This window comes from Thunnus thynnus, chromosome 14, assembly GCF_963924715.1.
Source record: "Thunnus thynnus chromosome 14, fThuThy2.1, whole genome shotgun sequence".
In the NCBI taxonomy this organism is placed as follows: domain Eukaryota; kingdom Metazoa; phylum Chordata; class Actinopteri; order Scombriformes; family Scombridae; genus Thunnus; species Thunnus thynnus.
Window position 1 is genome coordinate 5,141,081 of NC_089530.1, and position 23,159 is coordinate 5,164,239.

At 39.1% G+C, this 23,159-nt stretch overlaps 1 protein-coding gene across 2 annotated transcripts; it reads right to left on the reverse strand.

Moving 5' to 3' along the window:
• Window positions 1-2,298: 2,298 nt before the first annotated feature.
• papolg (poly(A) polymerase gamma) lies at window positions 2,299-22,651 on the reverse strand. 2 transcript variants are annotated; one of them, XM_067609413.1, is made up of 24 exons: window positions 22,316-22,651; window positions 20,918-21,076; window positions 20,537-20,603; window positions 20,288-20,369; window positions 18,404-18,513; window positions 15,562-15,615; window positions 15,081-15,192; window positions 14,709-14,798; window positions 14,409-14,547; window positions 14,168-14,240; window positions 12,470-12,590; window positions 12,086-12,170; window positions 10,441-10,494; window positions 10,035-10,154; window positions 8,217-8,326; window positions 7,365-7,486; window positions 7,085-7,242; window positions 6,885-6,985; window positions 6,547-6,749; window positions 6,345-6,428; window positions 6,199-6,255; window positions 5,974-6,077; window positions 5,754-5,854; window positions 2,299-4,648 (listed from the first exon to the last, which is right to left on the reverse strand). In XM_067609413.1, the coding sequence occupies exons 1-24, from the start codon at window positions 22,330-22,332 to the stop codon at window positions 4,473-4,475; spliced, it is 2,499 nt and encodes an 832-aa protein (XP_067465514.1). In that variant the 5' UTR covers window positions 22,333-22,651; the 3' UTR covers window positions 2,299-4,472. The 2 variants fall into 2 exon arrangements, with proteins under 2 accessions (XP_067465514.1, XP_067465515.1); XM_067609414.1 differs by lacking the exons at window positions 2,299-4,648; window positions 5,754-5,854; window positions 5,974-6,077; ... (7 more) ...; window positions 10,035-10,154; window positions 10,441-10,494 and adding an exon at window positions 10,517-11,764 and having other exon boundaries at window positions 22,316-22,649.
• Between the last annotated feature and the right edge of the window lie 508 nt (window positions 22,652-23,159).

Consider the following 23,159-nt stretch of genomic DNA (forward strand, 5'->3'; position numbering starts at 1 on the left):
GTTTCCAGTCTTCATGCTAAGCTCAAAGACTCTAATCTAAAAAATATTCTCTTTGCTGCATGATTAAAATACTTTTTCTTATCCAAATAAAGATGATAGTGTGAACCAAAATTTACAAAAAAAATCATATCACTTACATTTTAGCTACCTGGACAGGAAACAGTCACAACTTGAGAAATGGGTTTCGTTTTTTCATCCAGATAGTTAGAAGAGTGTTTAAGGATTCTGTAAATACCTTCAGATCACTGTTGAGTGTTTCAGAGATTGGTATTTATTTTTCATAAAACAGCTAGCTCTGTGACTCAAATGTAATGTTAATACAGGAGAGACAAAAACTGGGGCTAGCTTGGACATGGATCAAATCAAGTCGAACCAGCAGTGGATGTGTCTATGCAAAGACGCTAAAACAAGGTTGATGTGGTCTTCACTTCTCATGCATGATGCAGCCAATACACATAATTCATAAGGACAACAAACTACAAATAAAACATGAAGGAAATCAAGGAATGGCCTGCGTCTGCTCATTCCAGTATAAACGTAAACCTGTTTTTAATTCAGATTGTATTGGCTGCATTACAGATTGTATGTCATGGGATGACAAATTTAGGCAGATTTATTTAAAGGATCAGTGTGAAGGATTTAGTGGCATCTAGTGGTGAGGTTGCAGATTGCAACCAACTGAATAGCCCTCCCCTTCCAAGCGTGTAGGAGAACCTACGGTGGCAGCGAAACTCACAAAAAACACGACAGGCCCTCTCTAGAGCCAGTGTTTTGTTTGTCCATTCTGGGCTACTGTAGAAACATGGCGGTGCAACATGGCATCCTTATTGGAAGAGGACCCGCTCCCTATTTGGACATAAAGGACTCATTGTAAGGTAACAAAAACACAATAATTCTTATTTTCACGTGATTATACCCTAATTTAAACGTACTTAAGAATATTATATTCCATTTATGCCAAGTCAGTTCCACTAAATGCCATTAAATCTGACACACTGGTCCTTTAATGGTTAGGTTGGATTTTGATGTTTCGTGATAGAAGTGGCTCTCCTATCGACTGTCCTGCCAGTGTGGCTCCCATGACAGAAATAGTGAAGACCACTGGCCTACTTGATGTCGATTTATCTATGAATTTGTTAGTTGGCTAATGTGGAGATTTTTGACTGGGGCAAAAAAAGAAAAAAAACAAACAAATGAGCAGAAGAGGAAGGCTGAGGATAAAAATGAAAACGTAGGAGGGGAGCAGAAGGAAATCAAGACATTTAATGCCAAATGGCAATAATTTCAATGAGGACACTATCAAAGAGATTTATTATGCTATATCTTATTTTTTTCTAATACTTATGTTTAAATTGATCGTGTGGCTTTCAATCTGGTTTATTTCAAGAAAAACATTTTGGCTGGTAACGTTAAAATCTAGTAGCAATATTGGCTGGTGATCAAAAAAGTTATTTTCAAGCCCTGATTACAAACACAGGCTGCATGGCTGTAGGCCATGTTATACAGACCATAACTCAAGATGTTTACAAGATCTATCAGGTGAGACTCCTGATACCTGTAATGACAAGACCAGTCTCAAAGCAACCACGAACTCGAGGAGTGCATAAAAAGGAAATTCTCATTTTGACAAAGGTTAATTCTTTACTTTGTTTAGCCACCTTCGGTTTTCCAATCTCACCACAAGGTCCAGTTAGTAGCTGTTCTGGTGCTTTCAATTGTATCACACCGTCTTCATCAGCAGATGAGAGTGTGTTCAGTTGTCATGGAATTGTAGATGTTCAAATTTCCATTTTTTAAGCACTTCATGGACTTCTCCTCCTTGTTGGTTTAAAGTCAATGTAAAGGAAAATGAGAGATTTTTAAAACAAATTGTACATGTTAGAAAATAATTGTTGAAACTTTGAAGAGACTAAATTATGTAGTACTGAATTGTGGAGTTAGAGCGTTAAACTGTTTTTCACCATTTCTGTGTTCAGGATTTTTTGGGCAGGCCTGAAATGGTGGCTCTTTGATGTAGAGAGGTTACTAGCATGACCCCTCCTTCACTATATAAACACTAGAGCGCATGTACTCTTAGTTACGGGTAGCTTTACAAATTTTCATCAGAGACAATTGTGATTCATTTCGGATAATCCACTGTTACTGGTGAATGGGGCCATTTTCTCATGGAGGGGTCTCAAGGAGTCATTTCAAACCCAGCTGAAGCATCTGTTGACGGTCTGAGTCGCCAGCAGCTTCGGCTTGTAAAACATTCAGCGATGTAAAACACGCAACAAAAAACACCACAAGACACCTGTGTAGTTTTTAGGGGTTTAATGGGTGTACGGATTCATTTAAAGGAAGTGATAAACACATACAAAAATACCCTTTCAATACATTTTAGAAACAAACATCTAAATGACCTCTTTTTGTTAAATGTTTCCGAACAGCAAAACATGGGTTGTCTGAAACAGAGTGGTGCAGATTTCATTCAAAAAAGACCTACCTGCTATGAATGCTATTAAAAAAAAGATCACATGGTACAAATATGCAAATATAAATAAAGTGATAAGAAAACCCCCAATAATGAAGAATATGCCTTTTTGAAAAAACTGTTCTCTGTACATTTCGTTGGGGAAACTGATGCTGGAAAAAGAGCCTGTGTCCCTGCGTCCTAACTCTCGCCTTGTTAGTTACACAATGCAGCAGCACATGTTGTATATACTGTATATATCCTCTGTGCTGAAATCCACCACAAAGATGCCCAGCTTCTGACCATAAAGATGGAGGGTTGGGGCCCAAGGCAGGAAAAAAAGTTGTCTCCTGACCCCCCACCTGTGGCCCCAGGAGATGCTTTTTAAGAACCTCCACAGGAGGCGCATAACACCCATATCTAAGGGAATTCCGTCTCTCTCCGACACATAAACAACCATCTATGCATGCACGCTCACACACAGTCAACCACATACACATGCATACACACACAAACCAGCACAACTTGTCAAAAAAGCTTCGAACCATTTTTTTTTTTTTTTTTCACAAAGCACCACAAACTCTTTCATGGACATGAAACGCGCTCACAAGCAGGACCTGGCTTCTTCAGGATCAAGCTTCACTAGCCAACAGACCACGGTGAACTGGTGGGGGTGGGGGGGTCAAGCAGTAATCTGAAGAAATTACTTTTTCTTTGTTTAGCCCTCCTGATGGCTGGGTTGTTGACCACATGAGGATAACTTTACATGTTAAACACAGGTACGTACAGTACACGAGAGTCAAGACTGACATTTGAGCACTCTAAACTGTCCTGCACTCATTTGATTCTTTTTTGTGTCTACCACAACTATCTGACATCTAAAGCTTGAACAAACCATGAAAAGTAGGCAGATAATGAATAACTCAACCTTTTCTTTTAATCCAAGACAATATGGTTTTTCCATTGTTTCATACTGATCTTTCCGAGAGCTAAACAATGACTGAGAAGCTTCAGACCCATTTCGTCACTTTCAGAAAACGCCTGACAGTTTCTTGTTGTCGTTAGGATGATTTTCTTGCTCTTACCGGCACCTGAGAAGCACTGCTGTCGCTGGGCGTCTACTACCGTTTCTGTTAAACAAGGATCTGGATAATATGATCACCTACATACACACTGCAAGTCCGATACTAACCTGGAATCCTCTTTGGGTAGTCGTGGTGGTCTAAAGAGTCGTGGTTGTGATTTCCGTCATATCCAAGCAAACCCTCAATAAATCCTCCCTGCAACTGTATCCAAACTTATACGGTGTTTACAAAAAATATTCAGGGCTGGAGACAAATTTTTTTTGGACAAGCAGTAGAGAAAAACAAAAAATTACAATTTTTTAAACTTTTTTTTCACGTTTTTAGATAAAACTACAATAGAATGATCAAAAGACTTAACAGTGATCTTTTGCTTTTTTTTAAGACAAAAAAGTTATGTACATCAACATTTACTGTACAGGTTCCTGTTTGGGAGAAAAGAAAAGAAAAAAGAAAAGAAAAGAAAAAAAAAACATCAGCATACACCGGAAGTGTGTGTAGCAAGCATCGATAAATGTTCTGGGCTGTTTTAAAACATGTTAACTCGAAAAAAAAGAGGAAAATGAAAAGAACAACAGCTCATTTTCCGTCTGTACTGTGTACATATTTAAACACTGAGGGAGAAGACGAGTAAAAAAACTGCCGCTTTAGTTCCCATGTCGGATATCTCCGTAACTGTTGTGTTAAATGCTCTCTGGCTGTGAGTTTGACCGAAGGTGCTGACAACATCTGGTTTGACCAAATCACCTATCCACTGGCAAATCTGTTATCACTGGAGATTTGAGGTGAGGTGTCCATCCTGCTGCTTCACACTTAGGATTGTCCAACCTGAACGCACTCCCCCTCTCCCTGTGTGAAGTCAACTTCTCGGTGTTAGACTTAACAACAAAGCCCCACCTCTGTGTTTTTATGCATTCATCCAGTCTATAGTTGTGTGTTCAAGCTATGTGGATTCTGGCCTTTTCTGTTTCTTTCAGCCTCTTGGCCTGTTCCTCCAGAGATGGAGAGTGGGGTCTCTTGGAGGGCGCTCCGTTCAGTGGGTCGGCTCCTCGGCTCACTAATGTAGGTATGGAGCTGCCGACGGGGGGCACAGTGGGTTTGGATGCAGTATTTTCTACAGAGAGAGACACAAAGACAAAAACACTTGATTAAGGTTTTATTTTAATTATTTGAAGTTTAGTTTTAGTCAACAAAAACCAAAGACGTTGTAGTCTTTGTCTTGCATTTTTAAGTCTTCTAAGCGTTCTAAGGCTACAGCTCTCACCAACTTTGTACTGTACAGTCACCATGGTCACAGGTGCAAACGTAATCCTACTAAAAAAAAATTGACAAAGAATGACAAAACAGTGTTATATACCTCATATATATATATATATATATATATATATATATATATATATATATATATATATATACACACACATGCGCTCACGCTGTTTTGTCATTCTTTGTCAATTTTTTTTTAGTAGGATTCGTTTAGTCCATAAATATGTACTGATTACTAATCAGGAGCAACAATAGCTGTGTTTCCATCTAATGTCAAGCCAACTTTAAACTTTTGATGTCGCAAAAAAGGGAGAAAAAAGAAAAAAAGAAAAGAAAATGCGAATCAGGCACGTTTCCATCAGCTGGTTTGGAGAGAATAAACTAGGCTACGGGAAGCCTAGTCTCATCAGGAGTTGGCAGTATAGGTTACGCATGGCTGTAATAAAGAGAGAGGAAGAAGCAGAGGTTGCAAACCAGAAACAAAACCAGTCACCATGGCCATCTACAACAGAAAAATGGAGAGAATTTGTTTCAAATTCGGCAAGTTGTAATTGTTCTTTCATGTCAGCTAGTATTGGCAGCGGAAACAGCTAGTCAGTCATGTGAGTTAAATGTCCGCTACGTCAGAGCTTTTTCGGCAAAGACGTTTCCACCTTCCATTAAAAGCGCATTAACTCTTTCAAAAAAGGAAAAAAAACACCTCAAGCGAGCGTAAAAATGATTTCACTATTACTTTTGTGTGAAACTGATGAAGTTTTTCTGAATTCCTGTTTCCATCAACCTTTTCTAATGTGATACTTGCAGGTCAGAGAAAAATACTTTGTTTTAGGTCATTTGTCCATTTGTTCATCTTTCAAAATATTGTTACGTCATTAATCAAGCCTATTTTGACATGATGAGAACCTTGATGACTTCAGTTTTGAGAACTAGTATGGAAAAAACAAGACACTCACTTGACCCAATGACAGGAATGGACATGCCTTTTTCTTCACTGGTGGGAGGAGCGTCAGTTGTGAGGGTGCCCTCAAACACTGGGGGCTTGGGAGGTGTGATGCTGCACGACATTGAAACAGACAAGCCATGATGAACAATAATTGCAACGGAAATACAATCAAATAACACCAACAGTTTCAACTAAGCCCTAACGGTGCTGGAAAAACAGCTGAAGCTCACTTGTGGCGGTTCAGGGCCAGTTTAATGGAATTTTTCACAACCCGACAGCTGTTGCTGGCTGGGAGAGGCGAGGAGGCGTCTGGCAGCTCCATGCTGGGAAGTCTCTGAGGTGGGAAAAGGTGACATTTCACAATCCGGTCATTTAACATTTGCTTCAAAGAAACCCATGTCCAGCAGGCAAGGTATGAAATGACCTAATGTTAATTAAAAACCAGAATAAGTAACCTGTGTTCTTGAGGTATCGATGGTTGGAATGGGCTTAGCCTTTGATCCAGAAAGAGTCTAATTAAAGATGAGAGAGACAGAATGTGAAACAGCTGATTTGTTTTGTTAATCTTTACACAAATCTGTCAGACAGAGTTAACACCTACAATGTTGGGTCCTTCTCCATGCATATGGGAGTCAGAAGATGGTGGATATGGCTCTTTGAAAGTAGAGTCATCATTGGACACCACCTGCAGCAAAAACACAGCAAAGTGTCACAAAACAGTCAAATTCCATTAAGTTTAAATCTAACGCCAAATGTATTAAACACACATAACTCCTGCTGTGACTGGAGAACAGCCTGTCTACCTCTGTGTCTTTGTGCCTCTTGGCCAGGTCCTCTTGTGTAGGTGAGTGCGGTCTCTTGGCAGGAGCTCCATTGACGGAGTCCTCCAAGCCGTTGGGCTCCTCTCTGGGGCTGCTAGTGGTGTTGGGCTTCACGTTCCCGCTCAGCACTGTGGTGACGGAGCTGCTGGCTGGTGGAGAAGGAGCCTTCGCTTTAACCGGTGGCTCTGCAGAACGCACAAGGTTTTAATTATTCACAACAGCTTTTCAAATACAGATAATGTTTTGTGCAATTCATTTTCACTTTGTTTTACTACTTCACAGATTCCTGCTATATATGATAGTGTAAAAATTAGACTCACTTGAGCCGATGACAGGGATGGACATGCCCTGGTCTGTAGCAGCAGGTGCTGCACTGGGTGCTGGGGAGCCTTCCACAAAAAGCTGCTTGGGAGGGCTGACACTGCAAAATACAGTAAACAGTAAAAACAACTTCAGTATATACACTCAGCATCATGTTGGGGATTTGAGCCTGGTCATTGTGAAGATGTGTGTATCATACTTGTCTTCTGTGTCAGACGTGGGCTTGGAGGGTTTGCTGGTTGGGGAGCTAAAGGGAGTCCCTGAGTCTGTGTCTCTGGAGCTGTCCAGGTGACTGCTGTCCAGAGAGATCCTCTTAGAGCTCCCCCCATTAGAGCTACGGTTCAACTCCGCTATGCTCTGCGCAAAAGAGGAGACATTTGGAAAAGGAGGTGAGTGAACCGAGGAAAAAAAGAAAAAAAACATGAGAGAAAAGACACAATTACCTTTAAATGACATGCATGGTAAAATACCTCACTCACCCTCTTCTTCTTCTGCACCAGTTCAGCAGGAAGGTACTGGTGGAGCTGTTTCTTCTTTACATGTGTTGCTTCAATCTTCATCCCATCCTTCAGCATGTTAATGTTGTTGGCTTGTCTGTACACTGCAGGAGACGTCATGCCATGTTAAGGTTCACTAATTACTGGCATGAATGTTTGTGTATGATTGACTTTCTTCAGTACATTGATACTTTCAGATACTTCTTGCAGTCATGCAGTAACAGATTAACTATGCTGTATGGTGAGGCTTGGGAAATATTGTGCTAGTAAGTTATACTTGTGAATTTTGAAAGCTGGCACTGTATTTTTCTGTATCATCTTGAACACAAAGTGATTTTTGTTATGAATCCAGTGAACTAAAGCTGCTGAGTATATACAGTATATGTACCACAAGGCTCGTGCCTCTGTGTACCAGAGCCTTAAGAAACATTGAACACAAACTAAACAAACCAAACATTATCAGTTATTTTTAATTATAGAGGTTATTTTTCGTCATAGCAACACCTTTAGTTACAAAAAGGTCTTTTGTTTTAATGTAATTTAATTTCTGGTTTACTAAGAGTTAAAAAAGTTGTGATGCCAGTGATTAAGAAAACACTGATCAATTAAAAAGTTGCTAAGAGGACAACAAAAGCTGAAATATTCAGTTACAGTATTTACAGTATAAATATCAAGTTAATATTTACTATATAGACTTAAATGCACTCACAGTACACAGTGATGCTGGTAAATGACCAGCACCGCCGCCCATTTTATTCTATGACATGTTTGACCAGATTTAAGAAATACCAAAAGCACTCTCAGAGAACTGTAATATGTAATATGAGGACCTACCAGTGTCTGTGAAGGACTGGATGTCGTATGTCAGGTCAATATTCACACTCTCTGCATTCTCCACTTTCTTGAAGATGATCCCGATGAACCACATGGACACAAAGTCGTTCCTGTTGTAGAAACACATAAGGAACTAAATGAAAATTGCTCCTAGACCAGAGTACTTAACATAGATTCTAGCTCACAAAAATCATAAACCTTTGACAACATGACAGAAGGCTGTTCTTATCTGTCTGTGATATTAGAGCAAGTCAGGCAGGTTGAAATGTCACATTTAAAAAGGACTCTTAAAGCTGCGTTCAAGCATGATAATTAACAGCAGCAGTGACTTCATGACTTCCTGGCTTACACTAGCAGTATTCACACATGTCAAAACCAAACTTTTCCATTCCAATTACTCAAGAAAAACAAAACTTGCTGAATGTGCTTTGTAAAAGGTTTAATGATTAGCAAGGCTTTCCACAAGGCAATGGAGTAGCCAGCCCGTGGGGAAAGTAGCCAGCTAAGGGGGTCAGGGGGCTCTCCCCCACAGAGAAAGCTTTTGGCCATAACAGGCCAAATTTGGTGGACTCTGGCACATTCTAATACCACTTTTCAATCATTTACACTGATCTTAATTATTGCATATTTTAATGAGTTCACTGACTGTAAACATGTAGTGAATCATTGTAAAGGAGAATTAGGCTTCTTGTGTGTTTTAGCCCACACAGTCTGTAAATAGCTGTTAATATTTAAAGCCACACCTACTCCTGACTGATCAGAACTTTTATAATTAAGACTCATTAGACCTTATGTATTATTTTTTATTTATTTATTCATTGACACCTTCAATGTAGGGTTTATCAAGACATGCCACAATGATAGTTAATGTATTGTGTTACCTGAAACATAAATGCACTCTTCAACCAAAATAAACAAGGTTATTTTAAGGGGGGGAACATGTTATCTAACCTATGTGTTGGTTTTAAATGAAATCAATTATAAAATATATCTATGCCAAAAATAACATGTGAATCACTTGATTCAAATCATGTGAATCTACTGACTCAACTCCTCTACTTCTAGTCACCTTCATCTTCATTTTCATCTTCACTATCATCCTGAGTGGGAGGCTGAGGCACAGCCTACATTTTCCTCATATGACACAAGCCTGTTACTTTGACAACATTGCCTGTTTTGCTGTGTGTTTGCAATGCAGCTTAGAGATGGTCCTGCTGTAAAAAGCTCAGTGTAAATAAAAGACAATTCATTAATCCCTTCGTTCACTGAGACCATATGTGGCGTATATGGAAAATGCAGCACGTTTAAGTGAACTTTTTAAATGGTTTCTGCACAATCATCAAGTTGCTGCCACCGGTGTTTTCCAGTGTTTTCTGGTTTTTCTGGTGTTTTCCAGAGTAACCCATCTAATGAGGATGTCCTGTTTGTGCAATCAATGCAACTCTTCATGTGTTTTGTAATCAATTATTTTGCTAAACACTGATAATGACTCTCCACTTGGCAGGACACAACCTCTCACACTCACATTCATATAGAACATGTGGGGGCGGGACTGACACAGACATACGCACGTTTCTCCGTCATCATGCTCGCACTGTTTTGAAGTGGAGACTAGTAGTCGTAAATGTATACGCAAGTGAATCACTACTTGTTAATCAAAACTATTTGATTAGAAACAAAAATATAATTAAGTTGCCAGCTGGACTTAAATGAGTAGTTGGCTGTTTGGCCGGCAGCCAGCCCTTACTGAAAGCTCTAGATTAGTGGGATATGCTTTCTCACTCAGCTGTTTCTATGTGTGGATAAAACTGGACTTACTCATTGCGGTTCTCTTTGGACCCAGGGAAGGACTGTGGGTTGACATGAGCCAGGGTGATGTACTCATTCCTCTCCAGGTTTCCCACCAAAACACGGATCTTGGACTCCACCAGACCAATCCTGAGGGAAAACATCAGAATGCATTCACAGAAGTGTCACATATAATGTAATACAACTTATCTTCACAGTACTGCAAGACACTTTCCTGACTTCAGAGTTTTTCCATTTAGTTATCTTATATCTGTTCCTTTAGAGCATAAATGCAAAAAAATAAATAAATCACTCTTTACTAACAATGAAGAATGGCAGAGAGTTGCTCTCTGGTTTCAAACTATGTGATAGGGAGGGTGGTTTTACATTATTTGACCCTGTAGACCTGCTTGAAATCCAGACCTTTGGCACTCACCATTCTAAGTGGTTTTCTTCTGTGGACGCACTGGCAGTCAGAACGATGTAATGCCTGCAGAACAAAACAAAAAATAAGCCAAGATTCAAAGTAACGAAGTCAAACAGACTCCCTGCTAAAACACTGTGCCTAAACAGCCATACAAATAAAATGTGTCCTGATTGAACGTATCCCACATACACAAATACAAAATCTATACACTGGGCCTGGCACCGTTCAAATGTAAAATAACATAGTTGGACTCAAGATGGACAGTTTATGCTACTAGCGGCTGATGTCGCCTCACGCAGAGAAGAGGAGCGAGCTACAGCTCTGATAACGTCACTTCTTTCTTATCATTTTCAATCTTCAGCCCAAACTGACTATCTGATTTTGCACAGCTCTCTCTGGAGCCACAAAGGCTTTATGTATCTTTTCACATATGCAGTAGTACTCCCCAACACCCAGAAAAAACACTTTTGGTGTTCTTACATTACTGGGAAGTAACAAACTGTAACCTAGAGCTTCCCAAAGACTGAACCTTTCAGAACTTGTAAGGCACAGACGGTCGTTCTGCCTTGCTTTTCTTACAGTAGGACAGATATCATCATCGTTCTTTATTATAAAAAGTTTAAAAAGTCCTTGTCGGTGTGCACATAGAAGTAAAATGATGGTTACTGCTGTGTTGTGTTTGTAGTAGTTGAGATGTTTCGACATATTTGCTTGACCAATCGCAAGCGACAGTACTGTGAGCATCCTCCACTCCCCTGCGAGTACCTGGAACTTGATTTATTACCACCTCTGGAAGGGTTCTGACATTTATTTAGCTCCTGTAACTCGTCTCCAAAGCGATCGGAGGACAGCGGAAGCAAAAGCAGAATCCCAGACAACGGCAACAATCTCATTTAACGGCCGGTAAGTCTCAGTTATGGAAAAACACAGATGGATGTATAAAATTGATTGATGAGTTCCCCTTTAAGACCATACAACAAAGGAAAACCTTACTCAAACAAGTCTCAATATAAACAGCATTTATTGCAGGCCTACTGTATTAGAATCAATGCATCAATCTAAGTTGTGGGTTGCAATCCATGTCATGCGATTCATGTCATTTTATTGGATAATTCAGCACCGTTTTGATCATTAAAACTCCTGTGTCTGCTGTGCTATACAGTGGAACAGTTCACACTTGACACTCGTGCTCAGGCGACTAATGTAACTCCAAAAGGCAGTAGAAGCTGGCAGAGAACTCAGTTGTAGCACTTGAATAGTGTGGGAGGGACTTTCATAAACAAAATGAGTCGACCAAACTCTGCTGACCACAGTTAGGATGAGTCAAATCTGCCTAAACCAAAAAAGTGAAAACAATAAGTTGGTAGGAAACTTGCTTCATCTGGTTTTAGTTTCAACAGCACAAATACAGTTTGTGGCCTCCAAAAATGTTAATGTCACACAAACAGCTCATTTCCACACATGGATATATTATGATGCTTACTTTTTAAAATGCATTTTGAAAACACATTTTAAAGAATTATAATCTTAATTCAAAGAGGAAATTACGACTGATGTTTCTGTAAGGATCATACAACTCTACACGCTTTATTGATCTCGCTTTGGTTTATGAAATGTTCTATCCAGCTATCCTTCTGACAAAATCAACACCTACTTGTACTTTTGGAAAAAATTGGGTGGCTCAAAGAGCTTGGACCATTCTGCTTTTCCCTGAAGAATCTCATCTGTGACGCTGAGACCTGATCACGTGAGACACAAAGGGACAAAGACATATTAAGCTAAACAATTCAATATTCAACGTGACATTCTGGAGAACATAAACAAAAGGTAGAGGCTCATCTTTACTTTCTACTAACTCCATTTCTAGTAATATTTACCACTGTAAATATAGTTGTAAGAGGATCAGAAATGTACCGTTACAACTGCTTTTCACAACACTAAGCCTTTAAGAACTTTACAGAAAGCAGAAATATGCTTATGTATTCATTTTCTCTGAACATTCTTCATTGTGTCACTGTGCAGTTTCAGTCTTTATTACCGTATTTGAACTCCTCGCTCATGATGGTGCGTGTTGATGTGGAGACGTTGTATGTGGAGTTCTGCTGGGGATAGGCAGGTGTGATGATGGGCATCAGGTGGTATCTGTCAGATGGGTTCACCTAAACAAAATAAAAAAATAAAAAGGGACAGCAAAGGGACCATGATTGGTTGCGATGAGAACTACACTACACCCACCTAACTGCCTGAAGCAAAGCAACTTCACACCCACACGCTCAAGAGGTATCATAAAACCAACAGCATACATCCCTCCCACCCACACACCCACACCCACACACAGGGTACATCCCAGTGCCCTGAATTGTCTCCGCACTTCCCTCATTTGCATGTTTCCTCATGATATTAGTAGAAGAAACTACGTAGGAGATGCAAGGAAGGGGGACAAATAAGACATGCTTCCCTCTCAAATATCATCTCTAGTGATATGTCAGTTACTGATAAAGGCTGCACCACTGGTTCCCCTGTCAGTGGGCTGTAGCTGCTCGGTAGCGTCTTTCTACAGAGTTTGACTTTACACAGAAATTATTAAGAACTGCCCAAACAGAAAAAAAAGACAGCATTACTCAGTATTAACCCACACAATAAACCTGTATTTAAACTGTGTGGAGCCCACTTAGCTTATTTTACATCACCAACCAATCTCTATTTTTCTCCAGATGCCCGCCATTCTTCAAGATACACTTCCTGCTTACCCATTAAAAGAACCAAGACCATATGAGAATATACTTTAGATACTAATTACTATTTCGAAGTGAGAATACAGCTGATATTTTGAATAGTTGATGGAAACTAATCACATTACCAGCAGGAAGTCTTTGCCTTCCAGTTATTTGTGTCTACACCGTAAATGCTTCATAGCACACAGAAATAATTAAGCAGCTAAAACATTTAGGACGTTCTGTATTATATTGTATGTAAAACTATACTTTCTACCCAACGCACACAGAGATTGTTGGCTCTGCTTCGACTGCATGGAAATGACACCAATACACAATTAAAATGTGTTTATTGCTGAAGGAACATAACATGATAGCAAATACACCAGCTAGAATATTTGAAATAATGTTTACAGATGAATTACTTTGGGTGATTTTCTGTTATGATAAACATAACGGTAAAAGAAAGAAACTAAAGAAAGAAAACAAAGCCCTGGACTAGCAAAAAAGACTGCGTGTAAAAGGTATCTTTAACACATAATTATCAATGATAACTAGCAAACAGCTACACCCAAGTTGGTGCTGTTATTTTCGACGGTATTTTTTTAAAACTTTTTTTGTCGGTTTAAACACAGTCTGCCGTATCGGGTCAGCTGCACTGTCCAATTAACACGCTAACACACTTCATTGAAGGGGTGTGTCCGTCTGATAAAAAGACGTCCACGTAGGAAGTCTTCCTTGCTCCAAGCTGCTCTGGGAAGCCCCCTCCGAGCAGAATTAAGAGTATTGGAACTCATGATGGGGGGGAGGGGGGACCCGATCGATTTCCGGGTCACACGAGGACAGAGGAGCGAGGAGACATGAAATAAGAGAAATGAAATGTACCTGTATCTGTTGAACAGCAACAAACTTTTCACAACTCAGCCCATTAGCTGTGGCCAGATAGTCTTTACTGTTCTTGCACAGCAGTCCATGTAATAAACAGAAGTCAAATAATATGATAAACATGTGGTTATACTTACTCTAGGATCCCACACAGGTAAATTCAGATTACTGTCCTCAGGTTGTTTCAATAGCACAGGATTCGGCCACTCCCTGGGAGGGGGAAAAAATGACAAATGTAGTAAACAAATTTTCAAGCTTTAAATGTTTATTTGTGTAAATGATGAGACAATTTATACTACATCACACAATGCTGTGAAATACTGCCATCAAGTGGATATTAAGAAAAATGAAGTCATAATTAAAGTGTTCGATTCTCACCATTTGGAGAAAACCAAGAAGAACTTGTGGACGAGCGTGGCAGCAACAGCGTTTGGGTAGAGCTGGCAGGTCCTGGCCACCAGCATGGCCCATGACACTCCACCCAGAAACCCCAGCATGTTGGAGTAGATGCCGCGACCTGCAGACACAGGGTACATTACAACAAGGCAGTGTGCCATTTGAACAACGCTGGTGTTATCTACAAGAGGTTTACTGGGTTACAGGAGGTTGGTTATGTGTAAACCAAATTGTGAAGGCATCCGTGAGAGATTCATTTAAGAACACCTTAAATCTACTTACGTTTTGCCCACAGTTTGATGGCTCTCAATGTCAGTCTGAAGTTTTCTTTGTTTGGCACTAGATACAAAATTTCATCTGTCACTCGACAGCCTGTAATAAGACAAAACACAAGAATACTCAACCACTGTCTGACCAGTATTACACAGTATAACTCAGTTCATGTGTAAATTCCAAGGCAGAGAAGGTTTATGTTTCACATGAAGACAAACCACTGTTATACCTGCCACGACTAGCTGCACAAAATGTGATGCAATATTGGCTTATTTTACTTTTTTACTTATTAAATGTCATTCTGGAAAACAGCATCAGGCCTTCGGTCAATATAACCTTTCTACTGTATGTGTACAATCCAACAGAAGCCATGTGGTGTACCATTAAGGCTGCGGATACAACGAATGTCCAAGTTTCTCAGGATGGAGTCCCCCCTTAGGTCCAGGTTGTCTGGAATGGACTGTAAGGCCAGTCTGGCAAAAAGCAGGTCAATCTGTTCAGACACAGACAGAAGAGTCAAAAAGAAAGTAGTTTAAAAAAAAAAAAAAAAAAAAAAAGTATAAAATACTGTTCATCTACAACATCTTATCCTAGTCAGAGTTGAATTTTCTGAACTTGGTGCTTCTCTGGATCAAATACATGAGGCCCTGAGGTTATACCTACAATACAACAACTATAATATTAGACACAATGAAAGGCATTTTTAAAATCATAAAAAGGTAGATCAGTGCTGCTCAACTCTTGCAGGAATGTCAAATTCTTTGCAATCCACTAGCCAACATCATACAAGCTGGCAGCAGGTCAGTAACTGAGAACCTCTGATGAAGACAAAAAAAATACCACTTTGCCCTCAGTAACTTACCTCTATTCCATCAAATTTGAATTTGATCACTGGTACAAAAGCATCCTCGACAGCCTTGAAAAAGCACCAGAAGAGACAACATCAAAAACAAATCTGGGATGAGGCAAAGTCACAAAGTGGCATTATTGTTGTATGAAGCAAACACCAAAAGAACAAGTGAAAAACAAAATTAAGAACACTGAGCTTGCACACTGTAATGTGTTTCAAAACAGGTAAAGTATTGTCTCCAGCATAGCACTCACAATGTCACCTACAGTGCAATGAAAATATTTGTAGACCCTTAAGTAACAGCTAAACTAAATTTCAGTGGAACCTCATCAGATTTGTGGGTGCAGTGTGGATTCAAATTCAGAAAACTAATATAAAGTTGTTGTTTTTTTAAGTAGTAAAACTTTCAAGAAATATCACCTAATTATGAAACTTCATTTCCACATAATCAAAGTTTCACAACAAACAAAACTTAAGATGTATTGCACACTTTTAACTATGTGTACTGGTGTTAGTAAATACACACATTGGGAAATTAACAGTTTGCTAGCAGACCTAGCAACACCACAGGCCTGTATGCTGCTCACCTCCTGAGAGTTAACACATTATTACTCTGCTTTATTAATCCTCTACCAACTCAGTAAATGTAACCATCATACAGATGTAATCCAGCAATCCACACCAATGTTAAGCATACTCCTGCATTCCCAGTACAGTGCACCGTAGAGAGCTGAGTTCTCTCCCAGGAGCAGTGATGTAAGCAGTCTGTTGCTCTTGCATCTTCTACACTGACAGTGTTGTTGCACACTTTGCAAATGTAATGCTTATTAAGATCTTTTTAAGCCCTCCATCGAGAAAATTTAATACCTTTCCACAGCAAAACAAATGCACATTAGGGCTGAGCTTCATGTTAGAAATCAATTTGACAATTTTAGTCGGGATATTTTTCAGGATAATTTTGTATCTCCGTATAACAATCATATTTAAAAATCACATAAAGTGATCAAATTAATGGCAAATGCAACGAACTGTGTCCCACTGTTACACTTTACATTAGATAAAACTTTAAAAAAGAAAGCATTTTAACATAAAATTTTAATTATTTTGATTTTGACATTGTGTGAAACAATAAGGCTGTTCTGGTCGTTCTCACACCCACAGAGTAAGACTGTACTTAATTCTCCCCACTACGACACATACATCATACAGTATATCTACCTTTAAACCACTTTAACAGCCCATTAAAGCTATAATATGTGACTGTTCCGCTTTAAAATGGCTAAAAACGACTAGACGTATGTTATATATTTTGTGGAGTTGTGTACTTACATTATCCTACATTTACTTTATCCCAAGTTTCTAACAATTTTCAAACCCAGAGAAATACCCACTTTTAATCAAGGTAACGGTCCGTTTCATTTGGTCACCTGTCAGTGGCGTCATACTCCCTCTACCAGAGTATATGTGCACAAGATGCATACGTCAGCTTTGTGGTTGTCCACAACAAAAGGTGTCTTCTAAAGAGTATACACTTACAAGATCATACGTCAGCGTTGTGGTTGTCCGCCACAATGACGTCTACTTAAGAATACACATCTACAAGACAATACGGCGGCGTGGTGGCTGTTTGCCACAATGGCGTCTGCCAAAGAGTATACACATAAAAGACAATACGTCAGCGTTGTGGTTGTCATAAATTGACTTTTATTCAGTTTTAAGCCACATTTTTATGATAAACTTTTTTAGATCGTAGCCGTGTTTAACTATATCTTTTAACCGGATTAAAAATTTTTAGTCATCGGATGTCTGGATCTTAAGTTATCAGAGAAACAAGCTGAGCAAACATCAGCAGCCCCTCCCAGACGTCCTGTGCCTGCCGAACAGCATCAGGGAAACATTGATTTTTTACGTGAAACTGCTTTATTCAGTGTTTTACCTGTTTTAATTACCTCTGAACGATGAACACTGTAATAATCCTAACCCGGAGAAGCTGGTTGATTAACAATGAAGACAACCACTCCCATGATACCTCGCTACTTCACAACATCATCAAACTACATCTTTTGTTATTGTTTTGATTGAGAGACCCTTAGCGGCAGAAATGACATATTGTGCGTTTATCTCCAGCTAAGACACATATGTTACAGTATATCTATCTTACATTCACATTAACAGCCCATTAAATCTGTAAACTCCAGCTAAGCAGTCACCAAATCAAAAGTCTGCTCCTCTCCTTCATGTTGCCCGCTGCAGCTCCGCATCACAAACATTATTATGGAGATTCTAGCAACTATCAGATATAACAGAGGACTTTGCGTCTCCTCTGAACCCCCCTGGCTAACTGTCTTTAGATGAGCATCATCTGTGCTGTTTTGTGTATATCTTTAATCCTGTTACTTTGGTGAGAGCAGGTGGCCTGTGAGAAACCAATCAAAACATTACATAAAAAAGAAAGAGCTGGACTACACTGAGTCATCACTGAAGACCAAACCATATTAAATAAGAATCCTGTGGGGAGATATTTCTCACACAACTAGGCATCGCCTCAAAATTTAAGACCTAGCATAATTAACAATAAAGCTTTTTTGTGTTGATGATAAAAATGACCTTCAATTCTGAACATCTTATTTAGGACTTTTTTTTAAAAAGGAACTGCTGGAACCCTGACTGAAAAACATTTGATTCAACACTGTGACTATTCAAGGCTTAGGAATGAAACAGGGGCTTCCTTCACTGGGAAATGACCAAACATGGTGGTTCCCCTAAATGACTTGTGAGATTTAGGACACTGAAGCCTATACATGAGTTTATTTGTTGTCTTGTGCTTTAATGTCATAATGCCACAGAGACTCACCCTCAGGTCTTTGATCTCTTCGTGCTGTTTCAATTTCTCAAAGAAAGACTGGAAAAAGTCACTTCTTTCTACGTGGCGTGGAGCCACACATAAGGCATCAATATCAGCTCCTGTAATAAACAGTCACTTTGATCAGTGTAATCTGTGTGAGTCAGTAGGTTAAATGATTGTGAGGACTTCAATAAGAATCTGTCAGGTACACAGACGGTTAAAGAGTTCATGTGATAAAACATTATGCATAAACACCTTTGACTGTGAGCTCAAAAGATCATGTAGAGACACTAAAGGGAAAACTGGACTGGAGATAGACAGCGCTACGTCGAGAGTCAAAGTGCTGTTCAACTGATAAATCCAGCCGTGCGTTGGACAGTCTCAGCCCACAAAATGAAAGGTGTTTAGATATTTATAACAAATAAAACTACACATCAGGGCTGGTTTTGCTCGACACAGATGACCTCTCAATGCAGGCAAAAATGAAATAAGATTTCAAGCATTTCTTTGAAAGACACACACTAATTTCTGTGCACCTTTAACAGTGTATCAGCTTAGCTTTTATACTGTGAATAGGGCTGGGTATCGGTACCTTTAAGGTATTGACTGAAATAACCCAGTACCAAGAAGTATTGAAATTTCTCCAGTAAAACGATACCTGCATTTAATGTGACGTGTGTTTGGTCTTCTAGAACAGCAGCTACAACCCATAGGGTCTGTGGTGATAATACTTCAATGTACAGTTATTTAATAATTATAGCAAAAATTTGAACACTTTCAAAATGTATTTGTGTAAAAATCATTCAGATGGGGAGGAGTGGTGGCATTTCACGCAACTGAATGCTTCCATTCACATTATCGAATGAAGCAGGAAAAAAAAAAAAAAAAACTAGTTCTACTCTATTGGTATCGATATATCACTTACAGGGTACTGGTGTTGGTACTGGTATCATAATTTTTTCAAATGATACCCAGCCCTAACTGAACGATATAGTTATATTCTACAATAAATTAGACATTTTGAAATACGGAACAAACGGAATTTAAGCCACTTTTCATTTGTTTGCTCTTCTCTGCAGTTCACTTTCATATCACAACTGTGATATGAACAGGTTCCAGTTTTAATGGAACACAATGTGGCAGTTCTCACATTCATTTTAATCAGAAGTGAAACAGTGCACAATAAACAGAGCACTGGGAATTGCTCAGGGGTTATAGAGCTGATATCAATCAACTAATAAAACAACTAAATCAGCACAATTACCAACTGTGTAGATTAGCTTAAACATCCATACTTATTCAGATTAAAGGGAAACACTATTTAGTTTGCTGAAAATTTTTTTTAATAGCTTAATTTAAAAAAAAAAAAAATTGTTTCACAACAAACAGCAAAAAACATAGAAATGCATTTTTCAATAATACATGTATCATTCAAATCATTTTCAGTTTCTGATCTTATTCATTGAATTTTACAGCATGTATGTACTACATGTAGACCACATTCCTACTCAAGCCCTCTGTCCATAGCAAGCGTGTTTACTGTTTTTCACATCCCAAAACTGGGCTTTTCAAAAACTCTCTCCAGCTCAGACAAATACGACAATGCTGGCCTCATGCTTTAGTGTGGAGAGAGAAAACTGTGCTTTTCAAAAACAATGACACATGCCTGCTTAGACTGGGTTGAGTGCAGTGGGGTGGTATTGTTATGGAAGCAATTTTCTTTGCCTTTAACCCTCTCTGTGATTTGTTCAGTGGAACGTCAATATAGCAGATCACGTACTACAGGTGCTGTCATTGATATTTCATGTTGTTAGACAAGCATTAAGTCATGATTTGATTGATACTGTTACCACTATGAGTGAACACATGAATAAAAACAACAACTAAACATACCTTTTGTGTGCACTCCAAGACGGTATGAACCAAATGTAAATATCTTGCCCCCAACACAGCTTATAGCTGATGGTGGAAGGTTCTGAAGAGAGAAACATAGAAAATAAAGTCAGTATGACTTTTCTCCTCTTTATGGCATATCGGCAAGCTTTCAACTGTTTTAGTGTCTTTAATTCATTAGTCACCTTTAATGACTCCATATTGCATCATATACAATTTCTTCAATTTAGAAGGCATGACAGAACCTACCTTTAATTCACTGATCTCTGCGATCCATTCTTTAACAAAGTTATTCAACTTCCCAAGAACTGCAAGTCTGAAAAGAGACAACTTGGGTGTAAATAAATAATACATACAAAACATATTAAAAACGTCAGTTGTAAATATGTGCATTCCAGCAACAAGGCATACACATGGAGTGACACCACAATTAGTAAAATACAGTACTAGATTGCTAAGTTTCTACGAGGGAAGTGCCGATTAAAGTCTACTATACACACCTAAGTACGTTAATTTACAGGTGTTTGTGTGTAACCTGTGTACATGCACATGCTGCAATAACTGTATACCACCAAGATAGTCAATAATAGTGTAGAGGTGTATAAAATTTTCTACTGAGCAATTTCTCACCTATGGTTCAATTCCTCTTCATCTTCAAACACCCCAAAAGGCTTCATAGCATCACAGAGCTTCTTGGTGTACTGGTGGTCTATTTCTCGTGGGGGTGCAAGGCTAATGGCAGAGGTGATGCCATAGTGTTTCTGAGGCTGCTGCCCACCAGGCATGGTGCTGCGAGGGAACACGACAAGGTGCAATACCTTACATGACAGCTTCCACACAATGACATTCAACCTTACTACTCTCATTTTTTGCATGTCACAGCTTCTACAACTCATTCATAAATAATGAAAAATATGTAAACTGACAGTTGGTTACTACGTTAAAGTTCCTTCCACTCAAACATTTGTTTTTCTTCTTGTTCCTACAGTTGGATGTTTGAGCTTCACTGTGCAGAATGATGCGAGCAGAGTTTTACACTAGAAGGCTGTTTTCACATTCATCTGCTGAAAGTGGAAAGTTTGTCTGTGTTGAAAAAACAATTTTAAAGGGGCCTATGAGGATGACTTGTGACATCACAAATAACTTTGAAGCCAATCCTTGTCCAATATTCAACTTAAACAAGTGTGATGAGGAAACATGAAGCCTCCAGTGCACAAACACTGAAAATGGACTTAACAGTGAAGTAGGAGACATCTTGTATCCAGCAGGAAAACTTAAGAAATCAACAATGTTTACAGATGAATAGATTTTGGATTTTTAATGAGGGAGAAGATGTCATTTTAAGGATGTTAGCGTTGTAATAATACCTTTTTTTGTGGAAAAAACATATCAGATACACATTAATGTTCCAAGCAGAGTATTCTTATACGTCTTAATATATGTCTAGAGGGGATCTTTAAGGATAAGACATTTCTCAGCCACAGTGCTGTGTTATTGTTTGCTGTTTTCTGCTCCTCTGCTTACTGTTACCGTGAATCCATGTGTACACACAGCACTGTGCTTAACGTGCATAACCTGGTTAACACATGTATCAATAGTTCTATAGTTGTGTGCAATTCTAAATGTGACAGGCAAATACATCGACATTGCAGAAAGAAGTTAAAATGTGAAAGTATTGCGCCTCAGCTAGCTAGCGAGACGCTACAAACAGAGCCGCTAACAAACTGGCTAATTTAGCAGGTTAGCAAACGTTAGCTGCCTGGTGCGGAAGAATTGGTTTAAATAATGACTCGTTTTCCGGTCCAACCTACTTGAGAGTTGACATTTTCTCAAACAAAAACAAGTGAAATCGTGCAGTTTGTTAGGCTCGTTCACAGTGTAGCTAAGTTACCCAATAGCAAACAAGCGGACTAGCCAGCTAACGGTGGCTGCAGGCCTTGTTTGGTTGTTAGCCTATTCTTTTAGGACTCTCTCAAAACGCGAACAGAAACGTTCACAAGTGGGAAATGTGCCACATGCATGACTCACCTGGACATTTCTTTCATGACACTCTAAAAAGCTTGCTCTGTTTGTCCCGCTGTAACGTTTAACCCGTAAAAAAACTAAGAAAGTCAGCAAGTAGAGATGGTAACAGCCTCGACCTGATTACAACAATGGTCACTTTCCAGAGAGTTCAAACCTGCCACTGAACCGGAATCACTTCTTATAACGTAACGGATCCGTTCGTAACCCTGATAGCACGGTCATGTCTAATTCATTAACAAACCACACGGGGTGTTTGGATGCTATAAACTAAACACGCGTTTAATTGCTGTTAGGACCTTTTTTAAATCAAATCTACAACTGTAAAGGCGTTTGTCAGCAGCACGCTGGGTAACCACCGTCAGAAGAAGCACCGCCCCACCGAGGAAATCACGTGACCACCGGGGCCTGAAGCTGCCGCTCATTTCAGCTGCAACATACCCGCACCTGTCTCATAAGGTGGGTTTCAAGGGGAAAATGCGAGATATATACACTTTATTGAAGAGTTTGAAAATAAGGCAGCATAAAAAATAATGTATAATATGTTAATAAGCGGATACATAGGAAATATTGACTCAATGTATGAAAGTTAATGTTGTAAACTATGTTTGTAGCTTGTGTTGCACAGTTGTTCAATGTTCAACTGTTCAATTTGTCAATTTACAAATGAAATATTATGGTTAAGTTATTGTAACTGTTATATTTGTATAAAAAAGACTGGAAAATAATGCATGTCATAATGCATTTCAGTGTGTAAAATAAAAAACCTGCATGTCTCAAAATAAACTACTGTGTAGTGTTTATTGAGAACACCTCGCAGAAAAGTAGGATTAATGGATGAAAACATAAA